The 25,547-nt window shown below is 41.9% G+C and overlaps 1 protein-coding gene across 2 annotated transcripts; it reads right to left on the reverse strand.

Annotated features, from left to right (window-relative positions):
* Positions 1–861: 861 nt before the first annotated feature.
* Positions 862–25,547, reverse strand: TXNDC5 (thioredoxin domain containing 5). Of its 2 annotated transcripts, none has more exons than XM_086469416.1 (10): positions 25,309–25,547; positions 20,068–20,217; positions 17,184–17,289; positions 15,807–15,903; positions 13,368–13,483; positions 11,078–11,164; positions 7,990–8,130; positions 4,919–5,001; positions 1,566–1,695; positions 862–984 (listed from the first exon to the last, which is right to left on the reverse strand). In XM_086469416.1, the coding sequence occupies exons 1-10, from the start codon at positions 25,545–25,547 to the stop codon at positions 862–864; spliced, it is 1,272 nt and encodes a 423-aa protein (XP_086325542.1). The 2 variants fall into 2 exon arrangements, with proteins under 2 accessions (XP_086325542.1, XP_086325541.1); XM_086469415.1 differs by having other exon boundaries at positions 7,984–8,130.

Consider the following 25,547-nt stretch of genomic DNA (forward strand, 5'->3'; position numbering starts at 1 on the left):
TTCAGGTGAGGGTAGGAAACATGTACATGTCATCAGCTCTGAAGTCTAACTGAGCATTTAGTATCCACGGAGCAGTTATAGTAGTGCCTTTTCACTGTGGCTCTGTAGCAGTAGAGCATAGTTACTGCTCTGGAGCTGGACGGAAGCAGCCTACAAAAATCCACCTGACACATGTACACTACAGCATCAGTGATGTTCAGGCACGTGTTACAGTACCATCGCTTTCATTATGGCTAGACCTCCCATGCTGAGAGGGTTAACAGGGAACAACCAGCTCATGGTGGCCTGGTATCTTCCAAAGGTGTGTGTGTTTTCAGCCTCCCGTGACTTTCCATTTCTCAACCAGCAGCTATATTAAGACAAATAGGGTTTAAGTACAGTTGTAGAGGCAAAAGTGACTCAACACAGCTGTAGCTTTTACCTTTCTAGTAATGGTGGGCAGTTTGTAAGGACTAGTTTTTAACCAAATCCAACCTGAAGACAAAAATATTCTACTGGTGCCCTTAAGTTGGTTTTCTTAATGTATTTTAGTCTCAAAGGAAACCATTTACACTTCATTGCGGGAATGCAGAAATGCAGTAAACCTACCAATGCTGAAAATAGTCTCAATTTGCACAGTAACTACTTGTTAGTTTTCCTTCGCTAACAGGGTGGCATGTCTTTAACACACACACACACAGAGGGAAGATACCAATGTTTAGTACATTCAGTTTCCTAAAAAACAAACAAACACACACACACTAAACCAAAATGCCCCAATCCCCACCCCCGCCCCCAAACACACTATTTGAAAACTAGCAATGATTGAAATCCCTCAGCTACTGTACAAAGACAGCCAGGGATGGAGCATGAGGACTTTTATTACAATTCATCCCTTGCCTGACGCAAGACAAAGCTATGCAGTGATTCAAGGTCTCTCGTTCCATTGTGTTCACTGACTTTCTTCCCTCCTCGGAAAAGCAGAAGCGTCGGATAACCGCGTACCTTCAAAAGACACACACACACACAAAAAAAAGAAACTTGTTACTAATGTCCAAAGTCACTGATATCCATCACTTGCATTTACCTGACACTGAAAAGCCACCAAACCCCTCAAACAATAAGCCATTTGAATTTAAAAACCCAAACCCAAACACCACACCCGAAGTGCCGATGTCAACCTGCAGTTTCTGAACGTTTGTAAGTGAATAATACACGTTCCTCTCAGCTCTTGGAATGGCAGCTCCAGCTCCGTCTCCAGCACCAAAAGACTTTTTTTCCTAGGAACAGAACTTTGCCCTGGCTACCACAAGACAGCTTTGGTGCTTTCACAGAGGGAGGCTTCTTACATTAGGGACTTCTTCAGCTTTAGCCAATACTGAGAACGACTGGGTCTGAACAAACAGTCCAGGAATGAAATGGTGTCATCAGATGCTGCTCTGAACCAGTGCTTTTTTGGCTAACAGAGAACACAGCTGCACTGTTACCAGGCACCTGCAATGCAGCAGCCCGCTCAGCTGCATGCTGGAGCCTCTAACGTTTGGTACACAATGCTAGCCTGCTCCTTTCAGCTCTTCCACACTTACAGAAAATCGGCTGCAGACGTTACGTTCCACAGTGCAGTCTACTTCTGCTATTTTGACATCAGTCAAACCTGGAAATTGCTCTTTGGCAAGGTTCTCCCAAGTTGGAGCCAAGTTCTTACAGTGACCACACCTAGAGACAAAAGAGAGATTTGTTTAGCAGATATACCTTCCAGTTTATCTCTGCCATCTTGCTGCTGTAGCTGTACCTTTAACTAGCTGCCTTTCCTATCCCCTAATGCTTTGGCCCTCCGACTCCTTTGCGCTATTATGTCAGTAAACGAGCTAAGAAAATGAGCAATTTTATGTAAGTTAAGCACTGAAGTAGTTTCTGGCCTTCATTAGTCTCATCTGGAATGGTATTCTGGATGTTGGTACAGTAACAGTTTACCCTACAGACAAACATGAAGCCAAATAAAGACAAGCACAGAGAATATTTAAATTAAAAAAAAAAAAATTTGCTTAAAACATTTGTTTCTAAAAGTAAGGCATAGCATGTCTGTGGTCCACATTAAGTTTTCAGGCAGCATATGCCAGTTATACTAAAGCTACATAACCTGAGCTTAATTATTTAAACGAGATTTTAATTTCCCTATTAAATGTCTTCCAGTTCCCAACAGCATCCTTGACCAATGTAGCATCACCCAGTGCTGGAAACTCAATTTTAATAGAGGCATTTGTCAACACAGATTCTGTTTTTATCGAACACTCCGGTAGTTAAATGCGCTTTTTCACTGATGGTACTTTGCAGTTTAACCACCACTGCTCTACTTTCAGGCAGGTCTGCAATGGAACTGTTTGAGAGTCAGTAAGTTTCACTTCATAGATGGAAAAAAAAATAATATATCAGGCCCTACTCTGATTTGCATTAGAGAGAATCATTCCAGTTACATCATTGATAACACCAAAAAGCCTATTTCTATTTTATTCCCTTATGTCTCTACAGTAACATGAGAATGTGGTCCACAGATTACACACAATGAAACACTAGTGTCAAGAGTGAAAATGATACTGTAAAATGGTAGGAACTATAGTAAAGTATTGATTTTGTTTATATTTTGAACTTGGCTTAGCCCAGTTCATAACTTGAACTTCTTGCTGCCTGCAAGAAGAATTCCCACACGGCAGACTTTAAAGCTGCAGCGCTTGTTCTGGTCACCCAGCTGCACCTTAACTGGGTTATTAAAACAGCCCTGTGATTGCCTCGAGGCTGGATCAGGGCATTTACAAAAATAATGAAAGATGTCTCTGCAAGAGTTTTCTTAATACAAGCCAGTGTATATTTAAACCACCTTGTTAATACACAGTGGCAGTATAAAAGCACTTCTGACCATGCACAAAAACTACTAGAAGAGGATGATTTTTATGCTTACTATGCAAGCTAACATTAATATTTACCCAAAACTAACTGAAAGACAGAACCACCAAGCAACATAATAGTGTTTGCTGAGCCCTACGTAAGTTAATCCACTTGGAAGAGAAAAAGGTCATTTATATGCAGAGCACTACAACTGTATACATAAGCCTGACTTTCAGAGCTAAAACTAGGAGACCAGCTACATAAATATAGGAAGCATTTTCCTAAACGGTGGCTTTCTGTACACTGCAGCCAGGAAGCACATACTGGTTTAAGAACTTCACTCTGCCTCCTGAACCACCAGTTCTCAGCCTGCCATCCAACACCGATCACAGCAGTGAGATCCAGCAGCACCCCACTGGAATCTCCCGAGATGAGGAGATGGTTGAAGTGCAGTATTATTAAGAAAAGTTAATTTAAAAGGGAGCTTTTCTTTATCTCAAACTTTTCCAGAAAAAGTTTCTCAGATAAGGACCTCCTACATATGCCAACAAGCCCTGGGTTCCAAAATCAGACTAGAAGCCGCTTTGTGCAGAGATGTAAACTGAATTTACCAGCCAGCTCTACTGGTGCTGCAGTAGTAGCACAGGCACGGATTTGATCTCAGTCCTTCACAGTGCACAGAGAGGATAAAGGGAGTAAAGAGAGAGCAATAAACATGAAGGGGGAAGGTGTGTGTATGGGCAGGGTATTTCTTAACAGTGGTGGCAGACACTTGCCCACATCCAAAAGCAGATCTTTCAGATGTAAGGGAGCACAGAAGTGGCTCTCAAGCAGCAAACCACACTGCAGTACAAAGGGTGACAGCACTGGGAAAGACTGCATCATTGAGATTATGTAAAATGAAATTTTCCCTGGTAGTTCTTGCCTACAATTAGAAACACATTCATGCCTACTGACAGAGTTAAGCTGCAGTATTTTGATATGCCTGAGCACACTTAAATATGCATTGCATTTGCTTGTGTGGCTTTGTGATGGTGACCTTTTACCACTCCAGACAAAAGATCTTTTTGTATTTCATATACTGCATTAATGCAATGGCTAGTGATGAAATCAGAGATATGTTATCTTTCACACAGTGAGCTACAGCTTATTTTTATTCTCTCCCCCTACACTAGGCTTCCTTCTTTGGCTAAGAGACTGGGCAATGGATGAGAAAGATGGCACACAAGTTTCATTAAATTCAATCCAGGCACAAATATGATATAGTCTATAAGCCAGAGAGAAACATGAAACTTTGTCTCAGAAAGGGAACAGTAAGAAAAGGGGAAAAATATTTGTTCTACAAGTTTGTAATACTGAGGTCTCATCCCAGCTTGGGTCCCAGGCTCTGCTGGATATGCCAGTAATGGCAGATGACAGATAGGACATTCATTTTTATCACACCCCCCCCCCCAGTGCTTTCCAGTTGATATCTACTCCTACACCATCTGCATTAGACATTTCTACCTTGGGTCGCTGTAAAAACATACTACATGGAATATACTCTTAAGAACATCTCAAAATCGTCACTTGTGCAAATTAAGTTTTTTGTCAGTTATTTGAAGAGTAACAGCCAATTATCCATAGCTCTACAGTCTGTACCAATGCCCAGGTGCTCAAATGAGGCTTCCAAAAGAGGCTGGTCATGGCAGGAGAGCGCCCAAAGGCGAGCATGCTCTCCCTTCTCAACACTGGTCCTACACTCCTCTCGCCTTACTCTAGTCAAGGGACAGGAGCACGCTAAGCCTGCAAAGAAAGCTTCACTCTCCTTGTTCCCTGGCATTACCTCGAGGCTGACACAGTAAAGCTGCTCAGTCAGCCTTTCCACGGAGGGGCATCCCAAGAAAGCTAAACCAGATTGAGCTGCATTGCTGGAACTCTTGCCAACATACACGTTCTTCAGTTAATTCATTTTAGATCAGACAACGCACACAGTACTACACACAACTCAAAGACGCACAGCAACTAATGCACTGACAGCAATAATCCTGAACAACAACAGGTGCAAACTTCTTACCACGGAGCGTAGAATTTAATAAAGGTGATCCCCCTAGCAATGGTTGCATCGAAGTCTTTTTCAGAGAGAGAAAGCACTGCAGCCTGTTCAAAAAAAAAAAAAAACCAAACCAAAAACAGTCAAAACTTTTTGTACATATAACATCAGCCAAATGAGCTTTTAGGTACCTGAAAGGGAAACTCAAACTGGAAAAGATAATATTATTGTCTTGATAATATAAACAAGAGTAGCAGCAGCACACCTCACACTTGTCCCTCAGCCACTTTCCTGCCCTAGAGAGATGAAGAGAAATGCATATTTCACACTGAATCTCATCCATAATTGGAGAAACAAAACACCCCTATTTTCAGGGGATCTGCCTGCATCTGAAGTTTAGTTGTTGGAAAAAAAATCATCTTCATTTTAATACACTGTCATGCACGTGTTTCAAGGAACAACGCTGAGAGGAGCTGTCTTAAAGCACGTAATGGCCATCTGAGAGTTTAGTGAGGTATTCAAGGCACACGAGTGATGTCTTGACAGCTGTTCTCCCTCTGCTACATCCCTGTGCTGCACACATGGAAAAATCTGTTACCAGAAACACGTATTTGCTTGTCAAGAGGACATCACCTCACCACACTCGCACGGACACCAGGAAGAATTTTTACTCCTGATAACATCGAGAGCAATGGCACAGGAGCGATGAGACAATAGCACATTGCTTACAGCCAGCCTCATAAGAGAGCACAGAACTGGACAAACTTCTTTGTTGTGTGAGACCCTTAAGGGTGGGAGGGATTAAAAATAAATAAATAAACCTCACACCTACAAAAGCTTCGAATTCAAATGAAAGCAAAAGAAAGAGCGCAACTGACAGTATTACCAATTCTACTTTAAACCCATCAAGAGTGTTAGCAAGAGAAGCCAAAAAGAAACTTGAAATTAGAAATAACTCAGTACCTTTAAGCATTTCTGTAAATAACTGTTAGTTCATGAAATTATTTCATTAAGTTGAAGTCCTATTACCTCTAAAGAATTATTCACAAATTATACTTTTTAATTATTAAATACAGACAATTAAACGAAGAAAAAATGAACGGTGAATACATATTCTTCTATTCTGAATTTCCTAAATGGATATCTAAACCAGATGTTCCAAACATCATTTACCATCTAAGATATCAAATCTGAAAACCTTATAAATAGCGTCTTCCCCACAGTAAAACAAATTTTAAAGCTCTCTAGATTACTATCAGAATAGTAATATGAACTAGATAACCACAAAAATGTTTAGTGTCAGATAGTACATTTTTAGCTTGGTTTCTTTAGAAAAGATATCTTATGCAATCACATGACGTGAGCATCTGCTGGTCACTCTACCTTAATCCATCTGGATCATTTTTGAGTAATTTTAGTGATGTCTTGCAGGAGAGAAGTCTCACAGACATGAAAGTACAGCTTCCATGAACAGGCTGGCAAGTCCTTGGCTCATGTAAGACATGAGGGAATTCATGCAGGGGCTCAACACTGGGAGACAACTCACTGCTCTTGCTGCCTGCGGTACCAGCTCTGGGCTGCTGATGGAAAATGCAGTCAGTGTCTGCTGGCTACGTGGGCTAGCCCCTTGTCTCAAAATTCATGAAAACAAACCCAGAATCAAGGCATCTGAAGATGAGTGACCAAGAAATGGTGGCATCCAAAGCTGTGGTGTAAAGCTGCAAAGACAAGTTGAGTCCTACACTGTGTCTACTATTATTTGGCAAAAAAATCCCCGCACAAAAATCCTGTTTGTGTGTGTCCTGGTGCATGCGAGGGATAAGTGGGAATTTGCATCACACATGGTTTGTGTGATTTCTATAAAAACAGTAAGACAACTAATTACTTTCTGCATTGTACTAACACCAGCTTGCTAGGGTCTTCCAAATATGAGGTCAATTAAAAATAAATAAATAAAATTGAGGGGTCTGAAAATTGCAAAACTATGATGTTGTCCATAATGTTTGGTAAGCCACTTTATGCAAGATGAGTAATGCTGCTGGAAAAGTCAACTGGGAAAGGTAATACTCTCCTGTGAGAAGCTGCGTATAAACTGTATTAATAACATTGATGCTTTTTAATTACATAAGTTCATTCTACATTACAAGGGAGTCTAAATCATCGTCCCATATTTTCTAGGCAGAAGAACGTTTGCCACATTTCATGAGGAAGTACGCTTGAAAACCATCCCTAATTTCTCAACCTCACCAACTTCACGTTCAGCTACAAGAAAAATGCCAGATGAAATGCCAAAGTGATTAAAAAAGACAGAAAACTAAATGACAAGAAGTAGAGGTTGTGGAGTCTCCTTCTCTGGAGTCATTCAAAACCCGCCTGGATGTCTTCCTGTGTGACCTGCATGGTCCTGCTCTGGCAGGGGGGTTGGACTAGATGATCTTTTGAGGTCCCTTCCAACCCCTAACATGCTGTGATTCTGTGATTGTCTGAAAGGCGATAAAGTTATTTCTGCCAATTCCTTGGCCACATTCATAACCCCTGTAGCTCCTACAACCAGGATTAGAATAAGCCTCCAAACCTGAGGAGTCTTCTTGCCACAGGACACATTACCTTGCTACGTTTAGATCAGTCTTCATAATCTTTGCTATTTTGTTGCTTCTGCAGACAGTCTGTAAGCATAGGACCCTGGCTGTTTTTAGGGGCTTAGCAGCATGTGCCATCCTTCTGGGTTCAGGTGAGACTCTTGCAAAAATGTTCATCTCCACGGTGATGAAATACGCTGTCATAAAGACTGAGGTGCCAGCAGTTCCGCAGACCAAAAAAAGACCACATTTATGCCACTCTATCCAAACAGCTTATTGCAACCATAAAAAAGGAGCTAGATTTTTTTTTTTCCCCAATTCATGAGGTTAATAAAAGTATCACTAGGATTTATGGTCCGATTCCACTCATTAATTACTAAAACAATAACCAGGACAGTATTAGTAAAGATTACATCTAGAAATTGTCAAGTTATTGGAGAAAAATGCATGGAAGTCTCAGACTGCTGAAATGGTTTGAATACTTTTAACATTGCTGCAGAGTGCAGGAGCACTTACCTCAACACGGGTGGGTTCTGCAGGTGGCTGTGGCACTTCGGCAGGTTTATCAGCCGGTGGCTCTTTCCCAGAGCTCTGTAGTTGGGAATCCACATACTCCTTTAAGGAATCAAAGTCCCTCTTCCCTTTGTACTGGTCACCCTACAATTACCAAGTAGTTTGTATAAGTGTGTAGATGCAGTTAATCTAGCAAATAAATAGTCACCAGAAAAACATAAGATTGCCAAGTGTAAGCATATTCATAATGATTATCTAGTTGTTAAACCTCTCCATGGCATTCCATTCACTCCATGTCTTCAGAATTTGCCATAGATTCTTCTGTACCGAAAGGGAACAATCTAAAATTTCCTTGAAATGAAAGGTATTTTAGAAAGAGAAGCAAATTTTAGAAACTTTTCCACTTTGACCTTCATCTCTCACTCTAATCAGCTTTTTCAAGGTTTTATTCTTTAAACCTAAAGCCACTGCAAGGAACAGCAAAATACCCATCACTGTTTAGTGGTGGTCTCTGTTACCATGAGAGCTCTGTCCAGTGCTTCGACAGGGTTGAAAGACTTGAGTTGCATGTCGCCTGACTACACAGCCGCTCCTCTGGCCCGCACACCTGCCACACATCCTTGGAAAACCCAAACAGTAAGGCAATGCTCTCTGCGCACCCAAGTTCACCTGGGAGTAAGAGACAACAGCTGCCTCCTGCGGGGCAGGCATTTCCAACAGCACCACTCTCACGGAAGTTAGGTCATATTTTTGAACCTGCACATAAAGCACTCCACCAGCCAGATCTTTGAGAAGCCACGGGTTGCTTTAGGTGCTTCCCCATACCTCAGGTACTTTCATAGCTCTAGAGAACAAGAAATCAGAGTGCCTCTGAGCAGTTTCTAGTCTCAAATCCACTGTTGGCCATCTCCAAACTGGCACTTGCGTGATTGCCCTCAGCACTCTCTGTGAAAATTAGTAGTGATTTCTCTGTTCAAAAAGAGAGGTCATCTCTTTGAGACACTACATACCCATTTTGGATAGAATTCTTGAGTTTCAGTCCCACGAGGTGTGGGCTACAAGATATATCTCCTCTCACAGATGAGGAACACTCTTCAAGAAACAGCACACAATCTTCCATACGTTGGAAGGAAGAACAGACACCTCTTCAACCATTTCTTCTATCTGTGGAACCGTTTCTATGCATTTTCCTTCTTTTGTCATTGATACTGTTACTTGTAACTATAGCCACTTTCCCCACACTGGTCTAAATCACAATGGAATTAATCTAAGATGATGCAAGAAGCCTGTACGTGCTTGTTTGTATCCATTTCAGCAGGGCAGGGTCAGTGCCCATTTGCTCCTCCCAGGGTTTCTGCTGCATCTAACCAAGAGGCAGACTTCAGTTAAGACAAAGGGGATGATGACATTACAGACAACAAGGCTGGATGGCTGAAGCAGTTCTCCTCCTCCTCCTCTGCTCCTTACCAATGGTATAATAGCAACCAGAGAGACTTCCAGGAATTTCTGGGCCACATTGGAAAGTTGTTGGTTTGTTTTGTGGTTTTTTAAAATATATTGTATCAGCCTAAGAAGGAACGTGCAATTCTGATGGCAGTGTGCCTCCAGGGAATACCACACTGCCAATGGAGAAAAGCCAGTTTGATGTCAACAGAAATACATTGTTCAGACTAGTGGCTGGGATTGAGCTTTACCAAATACAACAGCAGTGATCTCACTTTTTCTTTCACCGCACTTTTGATTCAAATAACTCTGAGCAACTCAAAGTTCAGTAATTACAAAGGGTCAAAAAAACCCAAAATTGATCTGGCTTGTTGGGAGAAACCACAGCTAACTTTTCTAGATCAAGATAGTATGGTTCTGGCAAGGCAACTTGCTATCTGTAGCTCTCTGAAAAATAAAAATAAAGCAGGTGAAAAACCATTCTGAAGAAATAGCAGAACACTTCCCATTCTTGAGACTCATGCCATACAGAGACAAAAGTTTAATTAACTGAAAACATCTCTAACCTTGGACATGCCCCCATGGTTGACTTGAGCATTCCCTCAGCTTCTGCTCCTGACATGTGCCAGGCACCGCTGCTCCAGCAGTAACAAGGCCGTGTATTTCCTGTGCAAATCAGGCTGGGATTAAAAAAATCCAGGTGCCGATTCATTTAAATTCCCTGGAGCGGCTAATCTTGTATCAATGCTTGTACCAGAACTCACACACGCTGGTATGTACTTGTGGCCACTTTCTCTTTAGAGTGCCAGAAAACTGCCACAAGCAACAGCCACTAAACTGGACTGAGCAGCAAACATCACATCTCTGATGCTGTAGATGTTCAAAAAAGGAATGCAAGGTGAATGGGGCAAAAACCCAACCCCTCCCAAAACTTAGCAGGTAAAAGAGGAGTCCTGGGTTCTCTGCTTGCAGACCTATTTTTAATATTCATTTAATACATTTACTTTATCTTGAAAGTGTGAAACATGGTAAGTAACACTACTATTTATAATGTATCTGCTGCTGTTCATGTATGTGGTATTTATAAGTATTTTCCTTCCCCGCAACTTCACAATATCGTACTCCTTTGAATTGCTACAAGGAAAAATGTCAACTGCACCCACAGGACTCTCACTCAGTGTCATACGAAGCGTTCAGATTTATAAGAAGGAAAATTTGCATCACTCAGACATCACTCAGCAGACAGGCACCACTTAGAGACCAGAACCTTCTGATACATTGTGAAAATTACGTACCTTTTTATTATTTCTATTTCATCTATATTTTTGTTTTCCATAGGAGGTAAGGTATTAAGATCAAGTTTTCTTTATCCAGAATTCTCTCACACAGTAGCACAACCAGAAATACTGCTTACAGATTTATGGACATCATACCAGTTATTTGCAGAGCACAAAGAACAAAAACCTCTAACTTCTATCTGTGGACGAAGTACACCTTTTCCAGTACCCAACTGAACCTCCAACATCTTTTCTCTCACAAGCAGACTTCCATATACGCCCACTTGATCTTTTCCCCCCCAAGATGCAAGCATAGTCCAAGTATTACTGAGAAAAAAATGGCCTGATTTTTGCTGAGATTGCAGACTCACCTTTTCACCATTCCTAAACCAGAGGAGTGTGGGATAGCCACGAACCTGGGTTTCAGAGCAGACTTCGTAATGCTGGGTACAGTCAACCTACATTTGGAAAGAAAATATAAAACTTTCAGTGCATAAAATAAATATACAAGTACGATAGCCTCCCTTATGTTTAAAATCTCAGAAAAATACAGGAACAAGCAATACATGGCTTGGCAAAACTCAGTACCACATACTGTCTTGAGAATGATTGTGTCTGCCTTCCAAACAGGGGTTTGGATTGTATAGCTGGGAGGCTCTGTGTGTGTTTGATTATTTTTTTTTAGGGGGATCAGGGAGAGAGTTACGGACAGAAGGAAGTAGTAACAGTTACAAAGAACAATGAAGACATAATTAAATATTCCAATTAAAAAATACTTGGTATTCTCAGTGAATAAAATCACCACATGGACAATACACTAATGTGAGAGCGCTTTAAAGTGAAGATACATTGGCTCATCCATTTCTTAAAAGACTACTCTCTGAAGACTAGAGAAGACATGTCAACAGAGAGCAAGTTAACTGTCCTCTGAGGGAAGTTCCAAGTGCATAGCAACATTCAATTCTTGTATGTCATAAACTGATTTGTAAACTTATCAGTTTATAATCTTTTTTGAAGCAGAAAAAAAAAAAAAAAAAAAGATAACTTCAGCATTGGAGCCTTTGCTTGACCCAGCACTTGAATTTTGAATTTTACATTAGAAGCGCTTTGCTCCAGATCACTGAAGATCAAGTCTAAAGATTAAACAGCATCCTGCCAGCAGGTATCATTGCTGTTAAGACACTACTCCCCAGATTACATGAAGGTCACGGTTCAACCTTCTTAGAAACAGTTGTGTTTCCTGTTTACTTACAGACTTACAATGTTAGCCAAGACATGTTTCAAACAGTTTCACAAGGCAGACCGTTACACAAAATTGACTAGGCATTGAGACAAATCTTAGTGCCTTTATTAAACAGTAACTATCAGTAACAGTAACTGTCAACATGACAGACAACTGAATAAACCGGAAATTTTGGAAATTTCTTGTCTATTTTTCTCCAGCTATCAGTGAATGGTAACTTTGAGAAGACACTTAAGCTAAGCAAAGATTTTATCAGACAGGTTCTCAAAAAGTAAATCAGCAGGTGCAACATTTGGTACAGACAACATCAAAGGAGCAACAGCCTCCAGTATTTTATTCTCAGGGGGAATCTAATTTTATATCCACCAGGTCTCAAAATCATGTATTTGTATGTCTTCTCTAAAGTTCAGCTATGCTGACCTACTCTGTACATCTACAGTGTTCCTAAATTTGCAGATTTTCAAAAGCATTAAAAAAAAAAATAATTTTAAAAGGCAAAAAAAGAGTCAAGCTCATCGCTCCTAGTAATAGCCGAAAGTGCTATGAGGGCAGAGGCAGGGGAGATAGCTGGGGGTTTGTCCCTCTGCGGGGCTGACAACACTGCTAACTGTTACGCAGTATTTCAGACCAGCAGGACTGCTCTGAAAGCTTAAGGACAAGTTGAGCCCTGTTGGTTTTCCACGTTGGCCAATACAGAGGAATCCACATCATGAACCACCTGGACTTAAGTATAGGTCAGCAAATAAAGCAAGTAACTGCAATTGCCAGACCACCCCCGTACCTCCGCACAGCAGTCACTCCATGTACAAGTAACAAGCTCCCATGGTAAATACACCACAGAACCTGGTTATCAACCCTAGGGGAAATAGTAAAGGAGGACAAGGCATCAGTTTTTAAGGTGGAAGACCCCCTGAAACCTTTAGAAATTTCTATGGGGGTAAAGAGGACAAACCCCCTCCCCCCCCCCCAACCAAGGAATAATTCATCATAAGGAGCCCTGTAGGTCTAAAGCTTGCTAAGGAATCCAGTGCTATGAAGAGCAAATTAGAAGTTTCTTTCCCACTCAATATAAATCCTGAAGTCTATGAAGTTCTAACAAAGGGGAAGAATAATAAAAAACAAATCTCAAAATAGTATTCCCTACATTTGAAGCATTACTTACTCCCAGTTCTCTCTGAAACACAGGGAACTAGCTGTGTTTATAACAAGTCCTTGCTTAAAAGGGAGTCCTGTCAACTGTGGATGTGAGAAAAAAAAGAAGCATCCCAAAATTAAATAGAAACTATGACTATAAAAGGATTTAAGAAGTGACAAACAAAACAATTGTTATTTGCAAATCACAGCACGAAAAGAACGATGCTTGGCTGAAACGTTCATTCAGACAAAACACATTTTCAGACTAAGAGCACTTCACCTACCTTGCCAATCTTGACAGTTTCTGAATGCTCAAAGGCTTGAGCCAGCTGTTCCCATGTTGGGGCCAAAGCCTTGCAATGACCACACCAAGGCGCAAAGAACTTGATAAAGTGATTACCTTTTAAGTCAAAGGAAAAAAAAAAAAGAAAAGAAAAGAAAAAAACATTTTACTCATTTGGAATAAATTTGGCTGCAATTAAATACTAAGTACTTATCTCAGACTGCAAATTTATCATGGTATTTCCTGAGTTAAAAGATGGGAAACACTGAATCAAAGGCCAGGACAGAATACCTCAGCAATTAGGTTTTCAATACTGTATGCAGTCCCACAGTGTCAACAGTTTCCTTGAAAATCCAAACAGTTTCTCACCATCAAGCCAACAAATGAGGTATTAAAAGTGGTATTTTTAACCTAACCATTTGCTACAATGTCTAATTCTACCATGTCAATCACTTGCCCTATTACAGAGTAGAAAGAACCACCAAGGAACATTTCTAACAGCAGGAATGAAAGTAAGTATTGGACTTCTACTTAAACATTTCTTAGGAAACACCAGTTCATTAAGTCCATGAACTATCTAAATAATTTTGTTCAGCTTTCCATTCTCCTTTTTCTGCCCTGCTCTTTGTTTTTTTATGTCAACTATGCAGAAATCACTGCCTTTAGCAGATTTTTGCAGTGTTTTATAGAGAGTCTCTGTACTATCTCCTGCTAATGTTTAGTTTAAAAGTATAATCTTCATTGCAGATTACCAGAATGTGTAATTTCCTTCAATTAAGACTGTTATTAATTCAAGATGCTGCATGCTTTTGCACACATCAGGGCAAGGCTCTGTTAATACAAAATAAAACTGAACTTAATTAAAATGAGGAAAAGAAAAATCAAATTAATTTGAAGGAAGCACCAGCAACCGAAGCAAAGCTCTTTTTAACAGAATTATTCATAATCCTTTGAAGACTGCTTTGGGGCTGATATTACTAGAATTCATTTCTAATTTGAGGGCTTGTTCACAAAAGGAGGTCAGAAGAAAGTTGTCACAAAATAACTAGGAGATGTAAACTGTAGTAGCAGTGTACTCTAACTTGCCTGGTCTGCACATGAAAGACCTTCAAACTGATTGATGCGCTTTGCTTTGGTCAAGTAAACTGCAAGCTGAAATTTCTCATGGATGAATAAGAACATCCAGTCAAAATCAGCTATTCTATACCACACAGTGATGTATTCTCCTCCCTGATAGAAAAAAAACTAAAATTCTTTTTGCCCTAGAGCACCAAAGAGGTAAAGGGAGACTTTTTAAGAACAAAAGTTAACCTTCCAGCTGGAACTGCTAAGCCTTCTGCTAAATTAAGCACTGAACTGCTTATAATTGAAGTCAAGAGAGGACAACAGCTTTACAGATGATCATAAATCCGCTCAACCATCGGATATGACCATGAGAATATCTCCTCTATGAGTGCCAATGGATATGTAAAAAAAATATTGAAACATTTACACATACACTAAACTATCTTCTCGGACTGTAAAGTTGTTTAATGCTTAGCAACTAGCTGATGGCTTAGAGAAGAATCCATGAAAAATTCTGATGTAATTCTGTGTTAAGCCACACAAGCTGGGAAATTTTAAGTTAGCTGCACAAAATGCTCTTTTACACTTGAAAATATTTCTAATCAGTTAATGGTTACTTTATGAAGCTCTAGTATCTAGCTCGCTGGTGGTATCACATGGGCACAGACAGTCAATTTAATCCAGCCTTTGTTTTCAGGAAAACAGACAGAGATGATAGAATCACCTGCTGTGTATGGCAGCCCAAAGTTTGTATTGTAAGATTTTGCTCATTCTCTAAAAACCTTACAACGTAGGGGGTGAAACTTCCCATGTTAGGTATCGGTCTTGGCATTAATTTTAAAGCTTCCAGACAAAATATTGTTTAAAATGGCCAAACAGGTGAAGTGTTTCGCCCACACTAAATTCTGAAGGAAGGAAGCTAAACAATATCAAATAAGGGGCCAGATCGGAGTGGGATGTGGGCAGTAAGGAGGAAGTGGGTGGATTATATTTATCCAGAAGAGCAGCCTGGGAGTAAGACCAAGCCAGCACCTAGGGAAAGAGGAAACCGGACTTGCAAAAACACCAAGTGACTGAGCAAGGAACTCGGGGAAAGAGACAGTTTAGTCGAGCAAACCCCACTAGCAGCTTCCATGTGATTACGGGCCTTAATTTTACTGCCTTCTGAGTGGAGTGCTGTTCTTAACCTTTCTCATGGTGTGCAATATGTAATTCAACTACTGCATTTTTACTCAGTCTGCAGTCTTGCACTAGGTATTACTGGAAAACAAAAGTGGGAAGGAGGTACCTTGGAAACTAACGTTTCTGTTGTAGACTTCCCACTACTGATGTCTCTGTGGGCAAGTATCTCTTGCTTATGAAAAAAAACAGTTACCTTCTGCTATGTGCATCTTGAAATTGTTTGCTGAGAGTTCATACATTCCCTGCTTAGGTTCAGGGGCTTTTGGTGGTTCCACATCAGATTCTGGATCCTATTTCATGAGAAAAAATAACTTTTGTCTTGTACAGTAAATACACAATGTTCAACTCCTATATCACGCTGTTCCATGGCAGTGTTGCAAACTCTGTATTCTGAAATTTTAAATTCCTAAAGCAATGTCCTTATTTAGGTTGATTTGGGCATCTAACATTTCCTAACAAACTTCTCAAAAGCTAAATATGAAAAAGACTACCAGAAAGAAAACAGCTATCACAGTCATTGGAATAACACAGTCTTTCACTGTGCTGCAGTATAGTGACAGCACAGCAATTGCTATGGCATTCACCACTTCACCATATACTAATTCACTTACATCACTAACAGTTCCTCCATAGCATCACACATCAGCCACATCTGCCATTGCACCAGTTTCAGGGGTCTTTGGGCTGTTTACGAATAGCTAATGAAAAAGCTTTTTCTGCTCCCCTAATGCCAGAAAGAGGAATCTAACGGCTCCACGAAGGCAGCAATGATGGGAAAAGAGCCAACACTTTATAGGTATAACTTGCAGCAAACCCACTAGCACTGCAGCAATAGCAAGCGACTACTTTCTAGATACTAGGGTCAGAGCTGGAAACAATTTTTTATGAACGTCAAAGTATATTTCTTAAAATAGTTTAGCATTGAATGCTTAATTATTAAAATTACCATGTTTGTTTAAATATAATCGTGTTCTAACTGTGGTTCAGCAATCACTAAAGCTTTATCTGATTAGAAACAGCGATCACAATTGTGATTGCAATTAATTTTAGGCAAGGCTTGGCTACCATACTTAAGTGCTACCCCTAAACTCAAGGGGTTTCCTAGCAATGGTATTAGCTTAGCTTAACTAACCATTTTAAACCCTTTCTTTGGGCTACAACATTACCAGATAACAACTGAGCTAAAGATGGCATCCATGTTTTAAGAGGTAATTAAGCCCAACACAAATGCAATTAATAACCATTACACCTAAATTGCTTTTCTTATTCTAGAAGCATTACGGCCCACAGGCATCAACTGAATTGACACTAAGAATGGTATCTTAAAACACCAAAATGCTAAACATTAAAAACTGCATTACGTACTGTAGTTTTAAATACAGGAAGCAAAGGACAGGTCACAGACTGACAGTTTTAATTACTATTCTGATTTATGTGGAAGCTGTTCCATATTGTTATTGCCACAAAACTTTTATTCTCAGGAACAGATTTCCTCCTGGAAAATGAAACCTAACCTATAGAAATTATAGATAACCAAGTCTGCAGAAGGGAATATTTCCTTTTCACTTACAGATGGTTCTTCATTCAGTTTCTCCAACATCCAGTTTTCCAGTGCCTGGAAGTCCCTAGGGCCTTGGTATTTCAGAGGTTCTTGTCCTGGTTTAAGCAGCTTCAGGCTAAAGGATCAAAATATAGAAAAGCGTGAGGAAAAAAATTTTCACAGAGGAAACATTCCCAGAAAGCTAACACACTTTGCTAATCCACATCAATGCAGTTCAGGCTGCAGTAACAGCTCCCTTGACAATTAACATCAGCATCAGGCATCTCCCGCAATGTAAAGGGTCATGGCTAGAACTTTGGACACGTTTTTATTCCCATGTAAGCTTTTACAGGAGATTTCTAACAACAGCAAAAAGAAATACCACATTAAAAGTCCACATGGCCTAATATTACTTTGATCAATAAGCAAGAGCTAATAAAACATTGCAGCGTTCAGTTCTAAGGTTAACCATCCATTACGCCTATGAATCCTACTTCAGTTTTCTCAAAAAGCAAAGGAAAAATCACCAAAGGAAAAAAGCCAATGCTTATTTTCCCAGGAATTTCTTTCTCACGTTTCCTTCCCTGATTGCTCTTGGAATGTAGGACATTTCATGTGGTATTAAACTGATTAAAAACAGGCTGGAACAAGTCAATAGGACAAGGAGATAAGTGACTGCTTGTAGGGATTCAAGACTTCACAATTATAACATTTGAGAATTGCTTTCAAAACTTTTCCATAAACTACCTAAAGCTTCTACTATTAAACATTTAAGCTAAAATTGGAAATACATTCGGTGAAGGAACAATATAGACTTCTGATCTAGACTTATTTTTTTAAAGCAAATCATAGTTTCAGTTACTACTGTCACCTAGCCCTCAGTTCCCCTTGCCACAATGTCATTTGATACTGCTTTTTCTTGAAGTATTTTTCTCTCTCTTCTTGTTCCACAGTTGGAAAAAAATGAACATATGAAAGTGTTGAAAAAAACACATAATACAAATACATTCAAAAGAGACAGGATACTGTTTTTTCTTTTTAAGGTATTCCCAAATGTTCCTTGTGATCCTAGAAAGTCAAAAAAGTTTTTGGGGTGTGTGGGGGGGAAGCAACTTCATTATAAGAAGGAAACAACAAAAACAAAACAGAAGAACACTTAAAATGCACCTCATGGCAATGCTTTTGAAAAGTAACAAGAAAATGAAAAGATATCAGCTCGAAGAGCCAGATGCACCTTTATTTTCTTGAAGTGAGGGTAAGTTTTCTCTAGTTCAGTTGAGAGAGTATTTTGCAGCAGCAAATCATCCTGGGACAACTGCACTAACGAGTGCAGGGACCTGCTCAGTCAGTTTTACTCTCAGGGGGATGGAAAGGGGATGCAGCCTTTCCTTTGATGGGCGTTTGGAAAAGCAGTGTAAGGACCAGCACATCCTGGACCTGCGACAACCCCTCTGTGCCTGAGGAAGCCATGAAATTTCCATTGATGGAGGTTTTTAAAAACAAGCTAGTTAAAATCTGACTCAGACAGGAAGAGAATTGATATCACATATTCCTCTTCATCTCTGTATTTCTATAATTAGCAGACGACTGCCTTATCGTTTACACTTTTCAAGTAGATGAAAGCGAGCACTAACTATTCCTAGATATGCAATGACCTTAAAGAGAAGGGGTGAACAATTACATGCCCATTCAGTTTTTCCTTTTCAAAATATCTGCCACTCTCTCTATTTTACAAGGAACACTACCACAATACAATTTATTCAAATATGCAAAGACGACCAATGCTCACTTTTGGGGATATTAAAATAGAGTTGTAATACTCATTGTTTCTTGGAATTTCTAGCAGAACTAAGCCACAAACTGCCCTTAAGGACAATGCCTTTTTCAACAAGGGCTTCACTATTTATAACTCTCAACTTCTACTCAGTCGCACTCATCTGCGTCAAAGTTGGGGCAGCCAGGAGCGTATGTCAGGTGCAGGCTGTGCTGGGGTCAGCAGTAACGTTAGACAAAGTGAGCAAAGGGAAGGAAACTGAAACATACAGGCTGTGGAAGGGCTACAGATGATTACATTCTCCACTTATCGCCAGTAAAATGAGTAAGTAGTAAAGCAGTTGAAATGATCCCATCCATTTTTGCAAGAAGCTTTAGCGACAACACAAGCAAAAAAAATCCCTTTGCTCCTTTTTGGCAGCTAAAAAGGGAGCACACATATCTAACACAAAAGCCCTATTCAGGCTGACCCTCTCATAGACACTCTAGACCACGCTCTGCCTACCAAAGCTGAGGTAGTAAGGGATACATCCTTTACAACAGGAGAAGTTTAACAACCTTATACTCCAAATGAATCTCTCCTAGATCAATATAAGCAAAATTACCTAGAAAAAGTCTGTACAACATCACCACCACTAAGTATGCTAAGCGATACTATTAGTTTATCATTTTATGAGCACCAAGTTCACTCAAAAATTTAAGAGATCACCTGTACATTAATTATGAATGGTGCAGCGTACTGATGAACTTGTGACAAGTTATTTTTAACAGTACCGTTACCAGTTACCAGAGAGCAGCTCTATCAAGCATATCATGGCTGTATAATATACTGCTGCTTGAGAAAGAGGTACTCTCAAAGAAAAGAAAAGGGCAATTCTGGACTTCCTTTAAACACAGCCATCTTCCAAGACATAAAACAGTTTCTTTGGGAAAAAAAAAAAAAAAGGAGAGAGAGAGAGTAGTGTGTATCACACGATACCTGGCAACATGGTAAAAGGCTTAAAATGAACACATGAGGTCCAAAGGGCTACAAAGAAACCCACCGAAAAATACAGCTTAGAAGTCAACTTCAACAAATTGGCAGAGGATCACGGAAAACTAAAAAAGGAAGAAATAGGAGCAGACATCCTTTCATACTTACGTAGGGTATCCTCGGACGCCAAATTCAGAGCACAGTGGTGTATCTGTAGTACAATCCACTTTAACAACGTAGACCTGTGGGTTTTCCATGTTGTTGTATTTATCTCCCAAATCATTCCAAGTTGGCTGGAGACGCTGACAATGTCCACACCTGCAACAGAAGGAACAAGATATTTGCTTAACAGTTGCTCACATTTAGAGGGGAATGAATCTACAGAAAAGTCATATGCAGAATGGTCAGAGACTTTAATACAATTAAAAATAGTTAAGTCAGAAACATTCCATACTCGAGCACCGTTATAAGCACAGAGAATACCATCAAGAATTGTAGGACACTGCAAACACACCTCATGTGAAAACCATCAAGAGATGAGAACTTCTCGCTACTATCCTTTTAGGTTACAAAGCCTACTGAACACCCCCTGAACTTAGTGAGGCTATTAAGAAAAGTAATCTCAGTCTTCCAGCTTTCTAGAAAAATCCTGTGAGGCTCTCCAGCTTTCTTTGTGCTCTAACATTCCAAAATATTCAATATTTTAGCAGCAGGTAAGAAGATAATGTTTCTAGCCTCTTTCTAAGGCCACTTGCGCTTCTGTGCATCACAGGAATTGTAACTCACAAGTCATGAAACACATCAGGACTGATTTCTGAGCAGGGTTTCTCAAAATCCTCCCATACCGTGCTTTCCCCAGCAGCACGCCATCAACTAACTACACCTGCATGTACACAGAAAACTGGCCTCATACATTTGCTACAACAGCAGCTCCCCAGAAGCAGAAAATGGTTATTGTTCATCTCACAGTTTTCCTACTCTCTCAAGTCATTATAGCAATACCCCATTCCTGGAACTATGATGACAAATTTTAAGGACTGGATTTTCATTTCTCTTTAATGGCTGCTTTTGCCAGCCCTCCAAGACTTCTAAAAATACATAATTGGATTAACAGAAAACATTCTCAACCTGGCAGCATGAAAGCTGTTACTGCCCTCGGCATGACCGGGTCAGTCTACTTCATAAGTAACAATTAAAACACCATTAAGACTTCGGAGAAAGTTGCTCCCATTTGAAACAGTTTCACTTATACAACTGGTTTTGAGAGAAAAGCTGCATGGATTCACACCTTTCCAGGTAACCTGATATCTTTAAGGAAAAAAAAATAACCTTGAGATTTGCCTTAACATAAAGAACATCTTCTGACCTCAATAAGGTCCTGTCACAGTCAGGCACAGTGGGTCACACACACTCCCACTACGTGGGGGAATACAACCTCCCATATGATCTTATTCTGAATTGTCACGGTGAAGGGATACTATGTATTACTACTAAAATTAAAAATTCCTTAAGTGTTTAACTTCAAACTGAAGTCCCTCCATAGTCAGCTCTTTCATGGAGCTTGAATTAAGAGGAGGATTTTGGATTCCCTGGTCCCTTCCCCTACCAGCTGCAGGGATTTTTAAATACCTAATGAATACTGACTGGTGTTAAAGACATGGAAAACTAGGTAAGGCAGTCTCAAGTAATTAACCTGCTGGTTTTTAAGTGCAGAACAGAGCTGCTTTGTCCATATTTAACACCATGATCTCTGCTATACACAAAGTTCCCCTTTCCTTTCCTTCTTCGGATTATATGAGCTAAAATTGAAAATAAAGCAGGAAAAATGCTCATACCTGAATCAGTAATCAACTAGTTAGTCATTCCTTGTTTTTTGTTTGTTTTTTATTTTTTTTAAAAAAAAAGTTAGCATTACACAGAAGGAAATAACAAGACAAGACAGTCCCCAATATACTTCTGAAATTCACAAGGTGTAGCTGCAGAATATGTGAAACCAGAGAAGTCAAAAATAAAGACAGCAAGACCATGCAACATCACACGCCCCCCCTTAGCAACATATACCTACAGTCTTTTGTTGCTACCACTCCACATTACATCAATGGGGCTGGATCTACCGCTGGGGACGGAGGAGACCTGAGCGTCAACAAGGAGTCCTGCTCTTCCTTCCTACTGGGGCTAGGAAGGTGCAAGCATTCACAATCTCTGTTTACAAAGGTAAATGAAGATCCAAAAGAAACTAACAAGGCCCTGGAAAGATCCACCTTTCTGAATAAAAAAATCCCAAAACAAACAACAAAACAACCCTCTGCTTCTCATACACCACTAACATCAGGAGGTATGGGTGAAATTATGTTATTTGTAAGAGCTCAGTTGCCCATTTTAACTCTGAGCAACCATGTACCACAAGTGCTCATGCCTGGAGATTACTTCGCTGTGGCAATATCTACAGAGTACCAGGCTGCTCTACCTCATGCTGACAGGTCAGTGCTCCTCCCACAGGATCAGCACTTCTCATCTGGAAAACCTGATGGCGGACTTCCTGGGTCATGACAAGAAGGGATGTAAAGGCACACAACAACAATGTATGTCAAAACTACAGTTACTGATAAGTCCTTTGCAGCCAATGAGGAACACAGACATTTCTGGAGGCCAGCAGCAGACCTTGAGCTCTGTGGCTACCACGGGCAGCTCCACACCAAGATATAGCACAAATTGTTATTCAATGGTTGGTAGGCCTGTCTATCCCAGGGTCTAATGGTACAAGCAGCACAGGCCCAGTCTTGCCTTAGACAAAAGAAACCAGCTAAGGTAAAATCCAGTCAACAGAGTTCAGTTCAACAGCAACAAACTCTGGTGATCAAGTCTGCTTCAGCTCAGTGGACTTCCAGAGGTGTACCAAGAGACCACATATGTTGGAAAGATCTCTAACGGTCAAAATAACGCAATGAAACTACTCATTTGAGATTCCTTCCAACTAAGGATCCAGGAGAACCTCTTTCCACTGTAGACACAACTGCAATGGCCAACATCTTAAGATTATCTAGTGCCACCAAGAGAGTAACCTGCTTATGGTTCTGTCCCTTGTCAAGCGTAGCTACCAAGGGTGACAGCCTGATGATTGAAAACCTTTGACATCTGATGGCAAATGACTTGGAATGCTCTCTTCTTGGAGCAGCCTGCCATATTTGAAACAAACGCAGGACCTCAGACGTACCGCTGCTGTCTGGGAGCAGGGCCCTCGGCAACAGTTGTTTCAAGAATCCAGTAGAGAAGAGTTACGTTGGCTCTAACACAACTCTTACTGGCGGCGTTGACGATGCAACATTAGCAGCACCCATAGCAATCTGAAAGACAATCCCAGCTGAACATTGGGCTGTTTGCTAGGCTTCTTTCTTCTAACTATAGGGAGATGTGCCAAAACGCATGCCTCTGTGAGAAGCATTAGGAGATTAGCACATTAACATCACCTAGGAATAGGGCAAGAGGCTCTAACACAGATACCAGCGCTGTCAGGTTGCCGCCTGATCCCTCTGGTGATAAAACCACTGGTATGTCTAAGCACCTCGCTCAAGCACTTAGATGTTCCCTTTGTCCTTCTCTTCCCCTTGGACCCAAAACCTGGCCCTGTTGCTGCCTGTGGGCAGCCAGGAGTCCAGACCAAGAGCCCTGAAGCTGAGACCTGGAGATCTGGAGGAGGCTCGCTAAGGGTGAGAAGAACATCCAGAGAAGGCACAAGTCTGTGAAACATCACAGCTCCCTCACGCTCATGTTGGCGGAGAACCTCAGCCTTCCTAACGGCACAGCACGGTTCAAGTTTGCAAGGCCAGGGCTCTCTTTGATGCACACTGAGGGTGTGCAGCATACGATGGACACTGCAACAGCCCATTTGGCACAAGGTCTCCTAGGAGATTGCGCCAAGACAAAAGCTCATCTGGTTTTAGGGATGCCTATGAAACAGTAAGTCAAAGCGTAAGATATTATCACCTGAAAACAGAACACAGCAGCACTCCTGCTCTCTACAGGCATTTCTTAGGCCTTACAGCTCTTACAGGGAAAGGTCCTTCACCAGCACGTCAGGTGTCCTCCACTTTTGTGATCTTCAGAGAACAAAGGCAGGCATCTGCTCTTTCAAGCTTTTGCTTAACATTTTCATATGGCATAAACAAGTTGATGTTAATAACAAAACAAAACAAAACAAAGCAGTAGTTCCTCAGTTTTGAAAGGAAATCCTTTGCTGCTGCTGATTTCAAAGAGCGTCATGACTCACATATGTCTAAATGGCACCATGTACCAACTGATAACTTAGCATCAAAACATAACTTCAGCACATTGTTCCCTTAACTTTATTTTACCTAAATTTAAGAAAACTTGGAGGAAAAAAAAAAAAGTCAATCAACCCTGACAACAAAACCCACAAAAACTCTACTTGGATATCAGCAAGTCAGATAAGAAAGGGTAGGGGGAGAGACAAAAAAAGAATATGAACAACCACCACAAAGGCCCAAAGATCAGAAGTACTGTCCTCTTGACAGCTGTAACATCCAGCAGAGCCCTGTTCTCACACTCTTCTCAACCTTTCTTGTGTCATAAGTACCAGCCCAGAACAAAAGCCCAGTAGGTCTCGCAAATCTGAGAACTACCCAGCTCTGCTGCAGTGACCTGCGGCCTCGGGGACACAGCGCTACCGTTATACTGCTTTCAGGGCAAATTTATCTTTAAATTCCGTGATTGCAGAGAACGTAACTTCTGCAGTGCAAGTATTTGTGAGACTGGGGGACACAGGGTAAGCGACGGCCACCAAATTACAACTACTGCCAGACACAGAGGCCGCACGCTCTCGGTCTCTTTGAGGAACGACGTGAAACAGAGTCCGGGGAGAGACCGGGACAGCCGCCGGGGACCGGGGCCAGCTCCAGCCCCGCAGAGCCGCGGCTGACCCAGCTTGCCTCCTCACGGCCCCGCCGAGCGACTTTACCCGCAGGCCCGACGCGGGGGGCACCGCCGGGAGCCCACGCCCGCGGGGCCGCCTCGGGTGCTGGTGCACCCCGCTGCCGCAGGCCCTCGGGGTAAGGGCGCGGCCACCGCGGGCCGGCTGAAGCCCCCGACCGGGCCAGCACGGCCTCAGAGGCCCGGGCCAAGCACAAGCGAGGCTTCAGCTCCCCCTCCCCGGCCCGGCGCTCGCAGCCCCCGGCTGCCATTTAACGCAAGTCCCCCCCGGCCCCGCCGCCCCCGGGGAAGGTGCCCGGTCCGGCCGCTGGGGCTCAGGGCGGCGCGACCCCGAGGTCTCTCTTGCCGCCGGCCCGGCCCGGCCCGGCCGCCTCCCGCCGCCACGTCAACGTGGTTAGAGGCGGGCAGAAGGGCGCCGCGCCGCGCCGGGCCGGGCCGTGCTCCGTCGCCCCGGATACCCACCACGGGGCGAAGAACATGACGAAGTGGGGGGCGGCCGCGGCGCCGTGCCGCAGCATCTCCGCGCTGTAGAGGTGCCGCCCGTGCGGGTCCGCCTCCGCCGCCGGGCCCGGGCCCACGTCCGGGCCCGGGCCCAGCTCCGGCTCCGGCTCAGCCCGCCCCGGCCGGCCGCAGAGGACGGGGCCGAGCACGGCCAAGGAGAGGAAGCGCCACCAGGCCGGGCCGGAGCGGAGCGGAGCCAT

The sequence above is a fragment of the Leptosomus discolor genome, chromosome 8 (assembly GCF_034619465.1).
Source record: "Leptosomus discolor isolate bLepDis1 chromosome 8, bLepDis1.hap2, whole genome shotgun sequence".
NCBI classification, from domain to species: Eukaryota; Metazoa; Chordata; class Aves; order Leptosomiformes; family Leptosomidae; genus Leptosomus; species Leptosomus discolor.

Excerpts from the sequence above, each read along its gene's own strand:
- TXNDC5 (XM_086469415.1), bottom strand. The coding sequence starts at position 25,547 with ATGGCTCCGCTCCGCTCCGGCCCGGCCTGGTGGCGCTTCCTCTCCTTG. Across the intron at positions 17,290-20,067 it reads GGCGTCCGAGGATACCCTAC|CCTGAAGCTGCTTAAACCAG; the intron begins GTAAGTATGAAA and ends TTGATCCTTTAG. Across the intron at positions 8,131-11,077 it reads GGTTTAGGAATGGTGAAAAG|GGTGACCAGTACAAAGGGAA; the intron begins GTGAGTCTGCAA and ends TGGTAATTGTAG.